This window comes from Spermophilus citellus, assembly GCF_964194105.1.
Source record: "Spermophilus citellus genome assembly, chromosome: 5".
NCBI lineage: Eukaryota > Metazoa > Chordata > Mammalia > Rodentia > Sciuridae > Spermophilus > Spermophilus citellus.
In genome coordinates, this window is record NC_138186.1 from 85,679,279 (window position 1) to 85,693,148 (window position 13,870).

The 13,870-nt window shown below is 37.9% G+C and overlaps 1 protein-coding gene across 4 annotated transcripts in view; it reads right to left on the reverse strand.

The window, feature by feature from the left end:
• Nucleotides 1–418: 418 nt before the first annotated feature.
• The window catches only part of COL12A1 (collagen type XII alpha 1 chain), a 118,153-nt gene continuing 104,701 nt past the window's right edge, over nucleotides 419–13,870 (reverse strand). For 3 of the 4 annotated variants that reach the window (XM_081294898.1, XM_081294897.1, XM_081294900.1), the window contains 8 exons: nucleotides 11,666–11,719; nucleotides 9,751–9,822; nucleotides 6,708–6,743; nucleotides 6,533–6,599; nucleotides 5,060–5,248; nucleotides 4,067–4,135; nucleotides 2,940–3,110; nucleotides 419–733 (listed from right to left, as the gene is read on the reverse strand). In XM_081294898.1, coding sequence (XP_081151024.1) covers nucleotides 558–733; nucleotides 2,940–3,110; nucleotides 4,067–4,135; nucleotides 5,060–5,248; nucleotides 6,533–6,599; nucleotides 6,708–6,743; nucleotides 9,751–9,822; nucleotides 11,666–11,719 — 834 coding nt within the window. In that variant the 3' untranslated portion in view covers nucleotides 419–557. Of the gene's footprint in view, nucleotides 734–773; nucleotides 1,950–2,939; nucleotides 3,111–4,066; nucleotides 4,136–5,059; nucleotides 5,249–6,532; nucleotides 6,600–6,707; nucleotides 6,744–9,750; nucleotides 9,823–11,665; nucleotides 11,720–13,870 lie in introns of those variants that run through there. The other variant, XM_081294899.1, reaches the window with a different exon arrangement.

Genomic DNA, 13,870 nt, shown 5'->3' on the forward strand with positions numbered 1-13,870 from the left:
GATACAATAGCTTCAGTTATGGAACTTAAGATCTGTGGTTGCTTTATAAAGGAGATGTGTAAGAGCATTCTGTGCCCTAATGTATAACAGAAGATAGAAGAGGAAGACCAAAAATTTAAATGGAGCTCAACTTTCATTCACTCTTTTCTGATTTTAGGAGGGGAATTTCTTGAATCGTGGTGTAATTAAATTGCAGATAAGTACTGGGAAAGCTAAACTGCCCTCTGTAAATACACAGTAGCTCAGGGTTCCAGATTTACTGCTTAATCAAAGAGTTTCACTAAGGCTGCCCGCGCAGGGCACGTTCTCTCCTGGCAGCTTTGGTGAACAAGGCATTTTGCAAGCATTTTAAGGGCAAGGGCATAGATGCCTACAGAATTGAGTGTTGCAAGATAGGCTTCCTGCAGAAACAAGGTTCTCTACAGTCAGAAAGGTTACTCGTGGATGAAGCAACGCCGGAGAAAACATCACAGAACACATACATTGCTCTATCTGACCTGTAAATGAGAATCCCAACACCTCCCCCACTGCCTAGCAGGCGGTGCGCGGTCTCAGATTCACTGCCCGGGGCCGCGCAGCACAGCACGCCGCCATCGCGCGCGCTGAGGTTGCTCCCCCGCAGGATCGTCGGCGCCGTAGTCATCTTCGTATTCTGCGGTTCTCTCGGGCTCCACCGGCACGATGAAGGGCTCGCGCTCAGGCAGGTAGGCCCCGCCCTCGGGCACGTAGGGCTCTGTCCGATTCAACATCACAGTTATGGCATGATCGGAAGGCACACACACACACACACACACACACACACACACACACACACACAGCAAAAGCTAAATCATCACCGGCAGTGATGGCACTCCAGTCTGAACCTCAATACCATAAATAGATAAATTACAATGCTCTGATTACTTCCATTGGCAAAGAGAATTTGGTGATCAAATAATGAAATGGCACTTTAAGGAAAAAAAAAAAACCTTCAGAGATCCAGCAGTAAATACAATCATTGCACAAATACCTGGGAAGGACCAGAGACTGGGCCAAAGAATTGTAAACACAATACATAGGTAGGATTTTCGCAAATCCCCAACTTCAAACTCCTCAAGTCAAAGAACAACTTGGAAAAGTGAGGAGGTGAAGATAAGTTTTATTGACTCCTAGAAACTGAACTCTGGAGGTGAAAATCAACCATCACCAGGTAATATACAGTACATGACATTTCCTGTGTCTGTCCCTCACACAGACTCAGTTATAGCTAGTGGGTAAGAAACACCAGTGACTACAACAAAACAGGAAAAAAAAAATAGGTGACTTTAAACTTTGGTTTGAAAATTGCAGTTACAAAACCCAAATGAGAGTACACAGTACAAAAAAAAAAAAAAACACTAAAAAGGTCACATGCCCTGAATCAGACACATTGCTAACAAGCAAGAGATGAGGAGATTCCATTCGGTGTTATTCCAGCATAGAGCAAGCAGCAGGCTTTGATGCAGAAGCTTTTATAGAATTGTTAAGTAATTTTAGTGGACAGGATTACATACAAATCATTTACAAGCCACAATTAGTTTATTATTTACAAAAGACTTTTCTCTTTAACCAGGTTAATTGTTTTTCCTAAAATGGCATAGTCTTCACTGGTTAGTAGTTTTATTAGGCATCTCTTTCAAAACTGATGCTCTTCATGGCTGTGTGTTTGAACTTTTTTAAAAAAAATATTTTTCTACATTATTACTGAAATGCATCAGGCTGACACCACTGCTTTTGTCTCATTCAAGTTAGTATAAAGAGTCTCCACCCTCCTTTATGATGTCTACCCAGTTCGTTAACCATATCTGTGGTGAGATTTCCATACAGACTCATTTTCTAATAAGCACGTGCGCAAACATCTCAGAAACAGGATTTTCATGTATTCAAACTGTAAGCAGCACTGGCGACTTAGAAAATTTGTTAGCCGGAACCTGAAACAGGTCAAAGATGATAGTTTTTAAAAGTTGAATTACTATGCAAAAATATATATATAAACATCCATCTAAGTATGTATGGTTAAAATATACATATATATATATCCATATATTCTGTCATCACACATGCCATAGGCACTGGTAATTTAAATTTATTTTATAAAAAATTTAATTGTAATTTTGTAAATACGTTGCATGAGAAATATACATTATTCACTCTTACTTCCAGTTACATGTAATTATGCACATAAATATATAGATATATAGATATTTAGATATTCAACTACTCATGCATTATTTGCTAGTAGCAAACCATATCAAACAGCAGTATCATTTTTAAAACTTGCAAGATGCTCAAGAGTGCACTAATGAAAAAGTCACTGTTGACCACTGCATAACTATTTTGTATCCAGATCAGCCTATCTCCCAGTCCTCATTTTCTCCAAAGTCAGTCATAAGAGACTTCTGCCCTCCTATACTTGTCAAACACTAGAATTTCAAACAATCCTTTTTCAAAAAATCAGTCCCAGATTTTTATTAAGTATTAATTCCATAGACAATGTGAGATGAAGAATTATTTTCCCTTGTCTGCACTATATTACCAAATAGTTTGCCTACAAATTTAGACTCCCACAACAAATTTTATATACATTCTTGGGATTCTACTATTGTATTCAACAAATCCTTTATATTTAAAAAAAAAGAGTCAATTGGTCAATTAACATTCTTCAAACTCCCATAAGAGATAAGGAGAGGTTTATGATGTGATTTGGTAAACATAGAAATATAGAAGGAGAAAATCATTATTTGAAGTCTAACAGTAAAATGTTTTAGGCTTTAGAAGACAGCTCTATTCTTAATCAAAATACAGAATTGAAAGAGTTGATATCTTCAAGAAATCCTCACATCAACCTTCCTTCAATCCTTCATTTCCATATAGGGTCTTCACTTCAGGAAAACTGGGTTCCTACAATGGCAACAACATACCTGGATAGCCTTGCCCATTGTATGGGATGCTGGCACACTGGGATGAATCACAGTATCCAGGAGGACCTGGGGGTCCTCGGATACCTGAGTTTCCAGGACGACCTGGGGGACCAGGAGGACCTCTTGAACCTGTGGACCCTGGTGGACCAGTTCTGGATTCTCCTTGTGGACCTAGGGTGGAGTTAAAAAAAAAAATATTTCCCCTCCTGAGGCAGTCAGCAATACTTAAAGTATTACTAAAAAATTAAGAAATTATACCTCCACTGACTTGAGACTATTTGTTAGTGCATGGTAAGAAAATATTTCCTTAAGAAACCCCTAATATGAACCAAAGCTTGGTGGAACTTTCTTGCCAGTGACTCATCAAGGGTTAATGCCAGAAATCTACAACTTCAACAATTTCATTAAGGGAAAACTGATTTAGCAAGAATTCAGCCAAACAAAGCTATCAGTGAGTTCTCAGGTTTGCTCCCACTCTCACAGAGATAAGCACACCTGAAGGAAACACCTCTACTTGGCACCCACTCCGGACTACCATGAAGACACTGGTGTGTCTGCTCCACACTGCCAGACTATGTGAAGACAGCAATGTTATGTCTGGATCAAGTGATAGTTATGGTTAACATAAATGTAAAAATTCATCCATGGAGCTAACCTTGGTTGCAAGGGTCTCACAAATCTTATAATGAAGAAAAAATCATTTTCAACATAGCAAACCAAATGCATAAACAACCAGACTACTGTTATTTCTTTGCAAAGTATTAGAAGCTGTACAGGAAATTTTGCAATGTATCGAGGCTTTTAGTAAGAAATACATTTTTCCCAGTCTAGTAAATATCCTTAAAAATAATGAGAAGGCAAACAAAACAAATAGGAATTCCCTAAAAAAGAAAATAGTAGCCTTCTGTATCACTAAAATTCATGCCCTCAAATATTAGGGTTATAGTAATTGCCTAATAGAACTTGCTCATTTTTGTAACAGGAGCTATACAGGTTGAATTTTTTGCTAAAAGATATATTGTGTGGTACACATGCCTGAAGTTAATGAGGTGACATGGGTCTCTTGGGGACTGGGTAACTTTCTTAGCATCTATGATCCTTACCCACTTGAATACTAGCAAACCTACCTGGGGGGCCAGGCAGCCCTCGAGGTCCTGGAGATCCAATACCCCTTTCTCCTTTCTCCCCTGGCAATCCTAAGGAAAAATAAGAAGAGGAAAACACAGGGAAGCATTATATGGAAACATGGAGTTTTCATCTTACATGATAATACTTGGTTCAAGTAATTCATTCCCTTAGTGAAAGCAGAACATAATTTTTCAAAGAAGTTCAGTCTTCAAGCCAAATTCTTTCTAGACATTTGGGTAATTCCAGATTCATGGCCAAGAAACAAATCTGGCTACAAGACAGGGGGAAAATTATTTGAAGGAAACAAACATGTCTAATATATTTTTAAATAGTAACTAAGAACAGAAATTTTGAATAAGTAGTTACAAATTGTTGAAAAACATCTTAAAGGTATCTAATCTTTAGTAGCTCTACAGGGTATCCAAGTTATATGTAAGTTATCTCTTGAACATTAACTACACTTTTGACCAATGTGGGCATCCAAAAGTCCTAAAACATCTGGAATAAGAAAATCTTGGTTTTTTTTCTTTTCCTTCAATTTCACTTATCTACCATGAAATTAAAGTCAAACAAGCATATGAGATCAGTGCCAAGCCCTAAATAAAGGAACAAAAAGAATTTGGATCTAAAGCTATCAGACTGCTTAAGTGCATTCAGTTGCTGCTCAGCTCTTGCCACCGTCACAGCAATTATTAAGATTTTGCTGCTGGTTTCGCTTGCCAAGATACAGAATTTCCCACTTTACAAGAACAGCAAAAATCAGAAAATAACAATAGCTCTGCTGAGATGTTCTGACAAAAGCATCCTCTTTTCCAAGACGTAGATCTCTATGACCTGCACGTTGCCTAAAGAGGGAAACAGTTCATGGACAGTGGCTTTGGAAGGACTGTCCTGATAAGACTAGGTAAAGTAGCTTGGCAACTTCAGATGCTTTTAACCTGGCCCAATTCCTATACTTGAAAGTCCTGCCTATAGCAGCCATAAATGCCCACCTCGTTCACCGGGGGGTCCTTGCATCCCTGGTGTTCCTGGGAAGCCAGGTCGCCCTCCAGGCCCTGGTTCTCCTCTGGCTCCAGCACTGCCAGGAGGACCTGGGGGACCTGGTGGACCTGGCTGGTTGCGATTGGAGTGGTAATCATTTGGAATCTGATTCAGCATCTGGTTGAATCTGCTCATCTGGCCTGCAAATAGAAATTAGGCTTATTAGTAAGAAATCCAATGCACTGGTCCCTGTCTCCAAGGAGGGGTGAGAAAGTGAAGTTGTTTTCTCTTTGTGTCTAGTAAAATCCATCTCCATACCTCTTCCCTCCAGGAAACATTCTAATTAAAATCCCAAAAATAAACTAGATATGCTAGTCACCCAATACAAAATGATCCGTGATAAGTAATCATTTCCAAAGAAGCTGACCTATAAACTGCAAGCATTACTATAAATATAAAAGAGTTCTTAAAGATTAACATGGCTCTGAAATAAAGACTTGAGATGCTCCATCTGATGTCACTCAAAATAGAATATTTTTCAAATTAAGAAATTATACCATATTTGTATGAACCTAAGGCAATGATAATCAGGTTTGGGTGCATATTAGAATCACCTGTAAGATATATCACTGGGAATGGTGTCACATGCCTGCAATCCCAGTGACTCAGGAGGCTGAGACAGGAGGATTGCAATTTCAAGGCCAGCCTCAGCAATTTAGCAAGACCCAAAGCAACTTAGCAAGACCCTGAAAAATAGACATCTCTGGGCCTCATCTCCAGATAATGATTGACTAGGTTTATGCCACAGCCCAGAAGCTATCATTTCTAACAAACAACATAAGTGATTTTAAGGTCTGTGTCCTCAGGACCACACTTTCAAGAAACACCATAAAACCTCCCAAAGGTGGAACCCTGAGTTTAAAGCTTGCACTCAGTCTGCAGAAACTGAGCTTTATTATTGAATAGGCCTTATGACATAGAGTCTGAGAAAAATAGGGGCAAGGAAAAAGTTCCCACCAAAATTGACTTTCTATGATCCAGTTAATCTTAGTGGGCCTCCTTCTTTAAGGTCACAGAATAACTTAAAGTTTGTAACTGAAATGTTTTCAGTGTCTTAATACTTAAAATCTTTGCTGCTTCTGGATATACCATGATGAAGCTCACTAAAAATTCTAACTCGGAAACTAAAAAGCCCTTTTAAAATATGATTTTGTTATCAGACTGAATATAGAAATAACAGACTATTATTATATTGTCTTGAGTTACTATTTTACCTTAATGACAATCTTTAAAATCTCATTAGGTTTATCTAATCAGATACAAAACTGACACTGTGTAAAAACCAGAGCCCGTCAAAAATTAAATAGAAACATATTCACTTAGAAAGTGTGCATTCCTGCAAATATTTTTTAAATCATTCAAACTCTGCATTCCTGCAAATATTTTTTAAATCATTCACAGAATAAAAAGAAAATAAATTTTACCACTTATCAATTGTTCACAGACTTGTCTTGCAACTGCTCGCATCATGTTCTGGGAAGCGATGTCTCCCTTGTTAATGAAATCAAGAGAATCATTAGCATATTATTTCTAGAGTTTCAGGCTTCAATGTTTAACACAGAAAATAAACATGAGCACCAAATGTTAAGAAATACATACCCTATCGCCTTTCTCTCCTTTTAACCCAGATGGACCCTAAAATATAGAAATTTCATGTATTAGAAACTTATAACTATGGTCTAAACGATGTGTGATGTAAAAAGAGAGCTCAGTCTATTGTCTAATGAATGAGCAAACTAACATCATCACATGCATATCCATATCACTCAAGTTTTCCTTTTCTGTAAAAAGGAGTATCATTTTCTCTCTCTTGGAAACACATGCTTTCCAAAACAGTGCCCAGATACATATTTTATTTGTAATGTTAAAGTTATGCCAAGTGTAAATGACATTTTATAATGTCATTCATAATGCAGCCTTGGAACTGAAATACACATGAAGCCTGTGCTATGCCATCATACTTAACGTTATCATGGCTGATTGGCTCAGCTGGTTATTGTGGAATGTCCTTTCAGTTCCACAAAGAACCAGTAGGCGTTTGTCAGCCTCCCAGCTAAATATGTAACTCAAGCTTCTTCTTATGAATATTCATATGTTGGGTAGAAAAGGAACCAGGTGTCTTCCTTATTAAATAACTCCATCCAGGTAGTCTCACATTCACACACAACCATAGAATCTTTTCCTCTACTCAGTCACCAGCCTCTGACTGGCTATGAGAAATCTTGGTGGAAAGTTTTCCTTAGAAGGCATAAAGTTTTCATCTTTCAAGTTACAAATTTCCAGGCTGCCAACTGCTATCATAGGAGAAACATACAAATCACTGCAAATTGGATGTTCGGATAATATCCCAAACCAAACCACTTCTTGCCATCACCATGGAAACCACTGTAGTCTAAAATAAGATTCTTACCTTAGCTTTGCCAATATCCTCCTAGTTATTCTCCCTTCCTCCCATATTGCCCCTTGGCAGTCTTTTCTCCACACCAGAAGCCAGAATGATGTTAGAGGGGTAGGGGTGTTTGTTTGTTTGGAAAAATTGGATCATATGTGTCACTCCTTTGGCTCCAAGAGCTTCCTATCACATTTGGAATAAAAGAATTCCCTCTCATGGGCTACATGGACCACATGGTCATCCAAGACCAACTATCTGACCTTATCCTTCATCCTCTCTATTTCACTCCTTTACTTTGGGTAACCAGACCTCTTGCATGTGCCAGACTCAACCTTACTCATGGATTTCATTCATGCTGTTCCTTTTGTCTAAATCCTTCTCCCATAAATAAGAGAGCTTGATCCCTCGCTTCATTCCAATGCCACCTCCTGAGAGGTTCCCTGACCACCATGTCTAAAACAGCTACCTCCCACTACCACAAGCACTCTCTAACCCTTGCTTTGGTTCTTGTCTCTTCCTATCACTAGAAACCATATTATTCATTTACATGTTGTTCATCTGTCTCCTCCTCTACAATATCTATATAGTCAGGGACTCTGTCTTGTTTGCTGCTATATGTCCTGACCTAAGAACACTAGGTAGCACACTGCAGGAATTAAAGAAATACATGTCAATTAAATGAATGCAATATTCCACAAGCAGTTTCTAGAAACATACATCATACAACATCAAGAAGTAACAAGAAGACATTAACTAGTTTTAATAGCTAACAACATAAGCTAACAGTGATCTGGCCAAGCTCTCTGCCAAGACCTTTAACCATTCATCTACTATATTTGGTTTCAGACCTCAGAGGAAGACAAGATAGAATAAAGAAGAAAAGGAGATGAAATTTGCCATCTTAGAATGAGAAAGTTGAAGGGAGGAGATATCAAGTCCAAATAAATAAAACACCAAATTGCAATTACCATAAGAAAAACTTCAGTTTTGCTATCTTTTTGTAAAAAGTTGTAGATTTTTGTGGAAACACAAATATTATTAAATTTGTATCTTTTGTAAATCATAGGGATTTTAAATTTTTCTGCTATTTTGAACTTTTTCTAATGTTGTGTTTTGTCTGGTTTGGTTTGGTACTGTGGATTGAACCCAGGGGGACTTAATCACTGAGCCACATCCCCAGCCCTTTTTTCCCCCTTTTTTTTTAGAGACAGGTCTCACTAAATTGTTTAGAGCCTCCATATGTTGCTGATGCTGGCTTCTAAGGTGATTTTTTTAAATGTGAAGTTGTCCAATTGTATATGATTTGCAGAGGTCATCTTTATGGTCAGTATTTAGCAAATCACATTTCAAGTAAATGTAGCAGACATTTCTTTCAGGCTTCTAGATATACCAATTACACTAATAATCCTTACATAAGAAAAATACAAATAAGGTAGAACATATAGAAGATAAAAGCCCAATAGTAATCACCAACACTTATGGCTAATTTAGAATTTTCTAATTCACTTTTGGAGTTACTAATTTGAAAATACCTGGTACATACAATACTATCTCAACCATTATTTTAAGCAAAACTTCTGAGTAAGAGAAAGTTAAATTGGATACAAATTGGGAAAGAACAAAATTTAAAAAGTAAAATGATAAACTTGATAAACCCTTTCTTTTTCTTTCTTTCTTTTTTTTTTTTTTTAATAGTGCTGGGAATTGAACCCAGGGCCTTGTACATGCTATCCTACCACTGAGCTACAATCCTAGCCAGTAAACCTTTTAAGTCTGGAATTAATATACTTGCATTGAAAGAGAAAAGAAAAAAATGGCACAGCTGGATAATGCTGCTGAAGGGTTAACATTCCACCAACTAAGGATGGAGGCGCCATGCACCATCATCATGTATTTTTCTGTCTTCAACAGCATACCATTTCTAAATAAAAAGAATCATTTTGCTGACCCAGCTCTGAAACTATGAGTGTTTATACAGTACAGAAATATGTGTCTTGGCTCATAATCTCTTTCTCCTTTTAAAGAAACCCAATGGCCACAATTTTCATCCCTGAATATTATAGAAACCCAGAGAGAGAAAAAAATTCAGAACTAGTACCAAGTCAAATCCATGGATTTAGCATAGTTTCAACAAATGCTTCAAAAGCACATTTATAGCAAAGATAACCTAAACATGCCAAAGCCTTACAGTTATCATTATTTATGTCCATGGGGAAATGGAGGTAGGTAGACATGCGAGCTGCCACTTACTGGTCTGCCATGGTCTCCAGGTTTTCCTGGTTTCCCACTTGGTCCTGTGACTCCTGGAGAGCCTGGAGTTCCCTACAATACACAGGCCAAGGAAGGGAATGTTATGACAAAGGGAAAATCCCAGCCACAGTAAACTAACGCACTGTAGCCAGGTTTAAAAGCTTTTAAAAGAAACAGCACATAATTACCCATTAAGGAGGGTAAAACCAAACTTTAAAGTAACATGAAGGGAAAAAATATTGAAAATTCCAGTTCAATTTGTGGACTGTACAATTCTATAACGTATCTTGAGGCCAGTTGAAAAACACATGCACATATAATGTAATCAGTTTCACAATTTATAGACTATGATCCCAGTAAATCTGTTCCAAAGTGAACTTGCAGAAAGCAATTCCTACTTTTTAGTTTATTTCTATTACAAAGCCAGAAAACCCTCCAAAAGACAGGGGTTGAAAACTTTGGCTGGGGAAGAATCAATATGTGTCTAATTTTGTGCTAAGCTGAGCAAAATGAGGGCAGCCTTCCCCTACTGGGAACTGCACTCAGACTAGAAATTCATTTTTTTTTCTTAAGTACATTCCCTTCCCTGTGTTACAGTTTGGATACAAGGTTCCCCCCAAAACTCCTGTGTTAATACAGGAAAGTTCAGAGGTGAAATGATGGGATTGTGGGAACTGTAACCTAATCAGTCCACCCTAATTTGAATGGACTAGCTAGGTGGTAACTGCAGGCAGGTGGGATGTGGCTGGAGGAGGTGAGTCACTAGGAGCATGCCCTGGGTTCATCTCTCCTGTGATCCTTTCCCCCTGTTTCCTAACTGCCATGAAAGGAGCAGCACTTCTTCACCAGGTCTTTCCCCTATGATGCGCTGCTTCATCTCAGACCAGAACAATGGAGTCCATCATCTACAGACTGAGACCTGAAATTGTGAGCCCCAAATAAACTTTTTCTCCTCTAAGTTGTTCTTGTGGGGCATTTGGGTCACAGTGATGCAAAGCTAACACATTCTACTTAATTCTCTTCTATTACAACAGCATCCTTCACCCCTCTAAAACCGTATTTCTCCCTGTTGCTTTTAACACAACTTCCAGAAATCTTAAACATATATTTATAAAATATTTATATATAAAATAGTCAATACACCATGTCCTAAAGCCTCAAATTCCCTTAAAATAGAATTAACCAGATTTTATAAAACAATTCTTTATCAATTATGGAAATTTTAAGCTCTGTCATAAATACTTAAATGATTATTATGCACTTAAATCCTCCTTACCTGAAAACATATGTACTAAATATAAATAATAAAATTATTTTACATATGTTCTCAAGTCTTCATATCCTGCCATACAGACATAGATAATATCCATCCCCTCAAACAATTTGTGATCTCACCTGGATGGAGGGATACCAACACCAATTTCAAAGTCACTAACACCAGTATTTTTCCTACAGATCTTAATTAGAAGACCCTTTTTTTAGTTGTGGATAAAGCTTATTTTTCAGAACCACTGATAGTGCTCAGTACTAAATGTCTTTGACATTAACATATCATAGGCATAAGACTCTTAAAATTCTAAAACAGGAGGTAACCAATAATATCATAAACCCAACCACTCAATGTAAAGAGGAAGGAACTGAGGCAGTAACCAGTTAGTGGCCAAGTTAGGGATTTTCTTTTTTTTTAATTATTTTCCAAATATAACTGGAAACATAAAGACAATATTTTGACATATCTATTCTCTCTGGCATGGTTTGATTTAGGAAAATGAAAACAGCTCCCTTGACTAATATATTCCCCAGCACAGATGGAATGTTCCCACAAATCAAGTTGCCTGGCTCTTCTCTAGCAGGAATAGAGCATAAGGGGGTTGTGGCATGGGGAAGACGACCATATAACCCATTTGATTCTTACCGGTGGCCCAGGTGGGCCCCTGGGTCCCATTGCACCATCTTTTCCAGTGAAGCCCTATTGTAAAAATGAAATTAAGTACAGATTAGGGAGGTTATTGAAGAAGTGAGAAGAAAGATGCTAAACAGATTACTAAGGATCACATGTGATGAGAATTTGCTATTGGGCAAGTAAAGTTTCAATATAGAGACAAACATAACCAAAAAAAATCATTTCAAATTGCCTATGTTTTCTACTGAATAATTAATTTCTATGTCCACTTATTTGTATAGTTATAAATAGAGCCATTTTAAAAGTCAAAGTAATCTCCAAAGAAGGCAGACTTCTTTCATAAAGATATTAGGTTTTGCTTCTGTGAAAGTATAAAGAGAGATAAAGGAAGAAAGATGTTTTCTACCAAAAAGTCAAGTCCACAAACAGCCTGGGACAAACGAAATGTTATTGAGACAAGTGAGTGTTTTCATGCAGGATGAAGGAGAGGCCAATCCATTCGACTCTTTGGTTTCCTGAGCAACTGCCAGATGGCTAGGCTGGACAGTTTGTGTCCACTGCTGGTGAAGTCTCTCCTCCCCACAAAAAGAAACAAGATTGTCTTAACTGGCCCTACACCCACAGGAGAGGAAAGTGTCAATCCTCATAATATGAACTTAAACCTTTTAATGGCATTTGTCTCCCCATCACACATAAAGGCAAGAACTACATCGGTATCATCTGGCAAAGAAAGAAGGACGGAGTGCATCTCCTTGCAGGCTCACTCTCTGGATGGTCCACCAACATTCATGTGTTGTTTTTTTCTCTCGGTACACTGCCAAATGAATTCTGCCTGGAATGAGTCACCCCGCTACCTAGTTAACATTCATTCCCAACTGCTGATCTCTGAAATCCAGCAGAGGATTTCTGAGTCAAGTTGTTGTTTATGATTGTTGCATTCCTCTGTCATAGGAGATTTTTTGTCTCATTTTCTGTAGAAAATAAGAGTGGTCATTTCATCCATATTCTTGAACTGTGTCAAACATCAGGATTATTTGGATCTCTGCCTGCATTAGATATCCACATTTCTTTTTAGTCCATTGATTTTACAACAGAAGTTCAAATTATTTCTTTAAATTTTGTTAGAAATATTTTCCCTCCCCCATAGCAAAATTTTTTCAGAAACTTATAGGGGTAAGATTTCAGGCTGTTTTCTAAAAGATCTAGGCCTACTTAACAAAAAACAGCCACCAAGTCCATCTGATACTTCTGAGAGCCACTTAAGAAATAAAAATGTTTCCGTGATATTGCTTGGACAATTTGAACAGCATTTCTTCCATCTGAATTTCTCCAACTGCTACATAGTACATTCTTTTTTATATTTTAGATAAGGATCATATTTCTTAATAATATTCAATTCATCCTAGAAACTTTCTGATTGACCATATTCTTCTAGGAGAAACATGTAGTTAAGTTAGGGTGAGGACAATTTTATTCTGATATCCTCAGAAGGGCTACCCATGGAACCGTCTACAGAACTTTGTGTTATAATTTTACTTTATTATTCACTTTTTGTTGCAGTAATTAGTGCTATGTCCACCCACATGGGGGTGGCTTAAGATACCAGTGATCATTTTCATATATATCATGTACAAGATATCTGTACATATGGTTCTTTTGTTACTTTCGAGTAGTCCCTGAAGATGTTCCTCATTTTGATAAGCATCTGTGCTGAAGACAATCCATGCATCCCATTCCCAGCCATGCAGTCCTGGTAACAAGTCTTCCTTTCTCACCAGGGTCCCTGGCCTTGTGTTTGGGCACACATATGCACTCTCTTTCTTTCTCTCTCTCCCTCTCCCTCTCACTCCTCCTCCCACTTTCTCAAGTCTATCACAAAATCAAATTTCTTTTCTTCTCTTTCAGCTGAGATCCCCATACCCAAACTCTCTCACTCTCCAAATTTGTTGTCTCATCAGCTGTGCACTCTCCTTCTCCTTTCATCTCCAGTAGCAGTTTACTAAGCAATAGGAAAATGTACAAGACTGTGGAGGAAAGAAGAGAACAATTTCTTGAAAAGTTTTCACATGCTCATCCCAGGAGACTTGGGTGGCCTCACCACAAAACTGAACAAAGATCAGAGTTTGAGAGTAGAAAAACGCAGTTCCTCCTGATCCCTCACTCTTCAGGGATGCCGTGACAATGATGATGGCTGTCTGTATGGATGGGATGTGCATT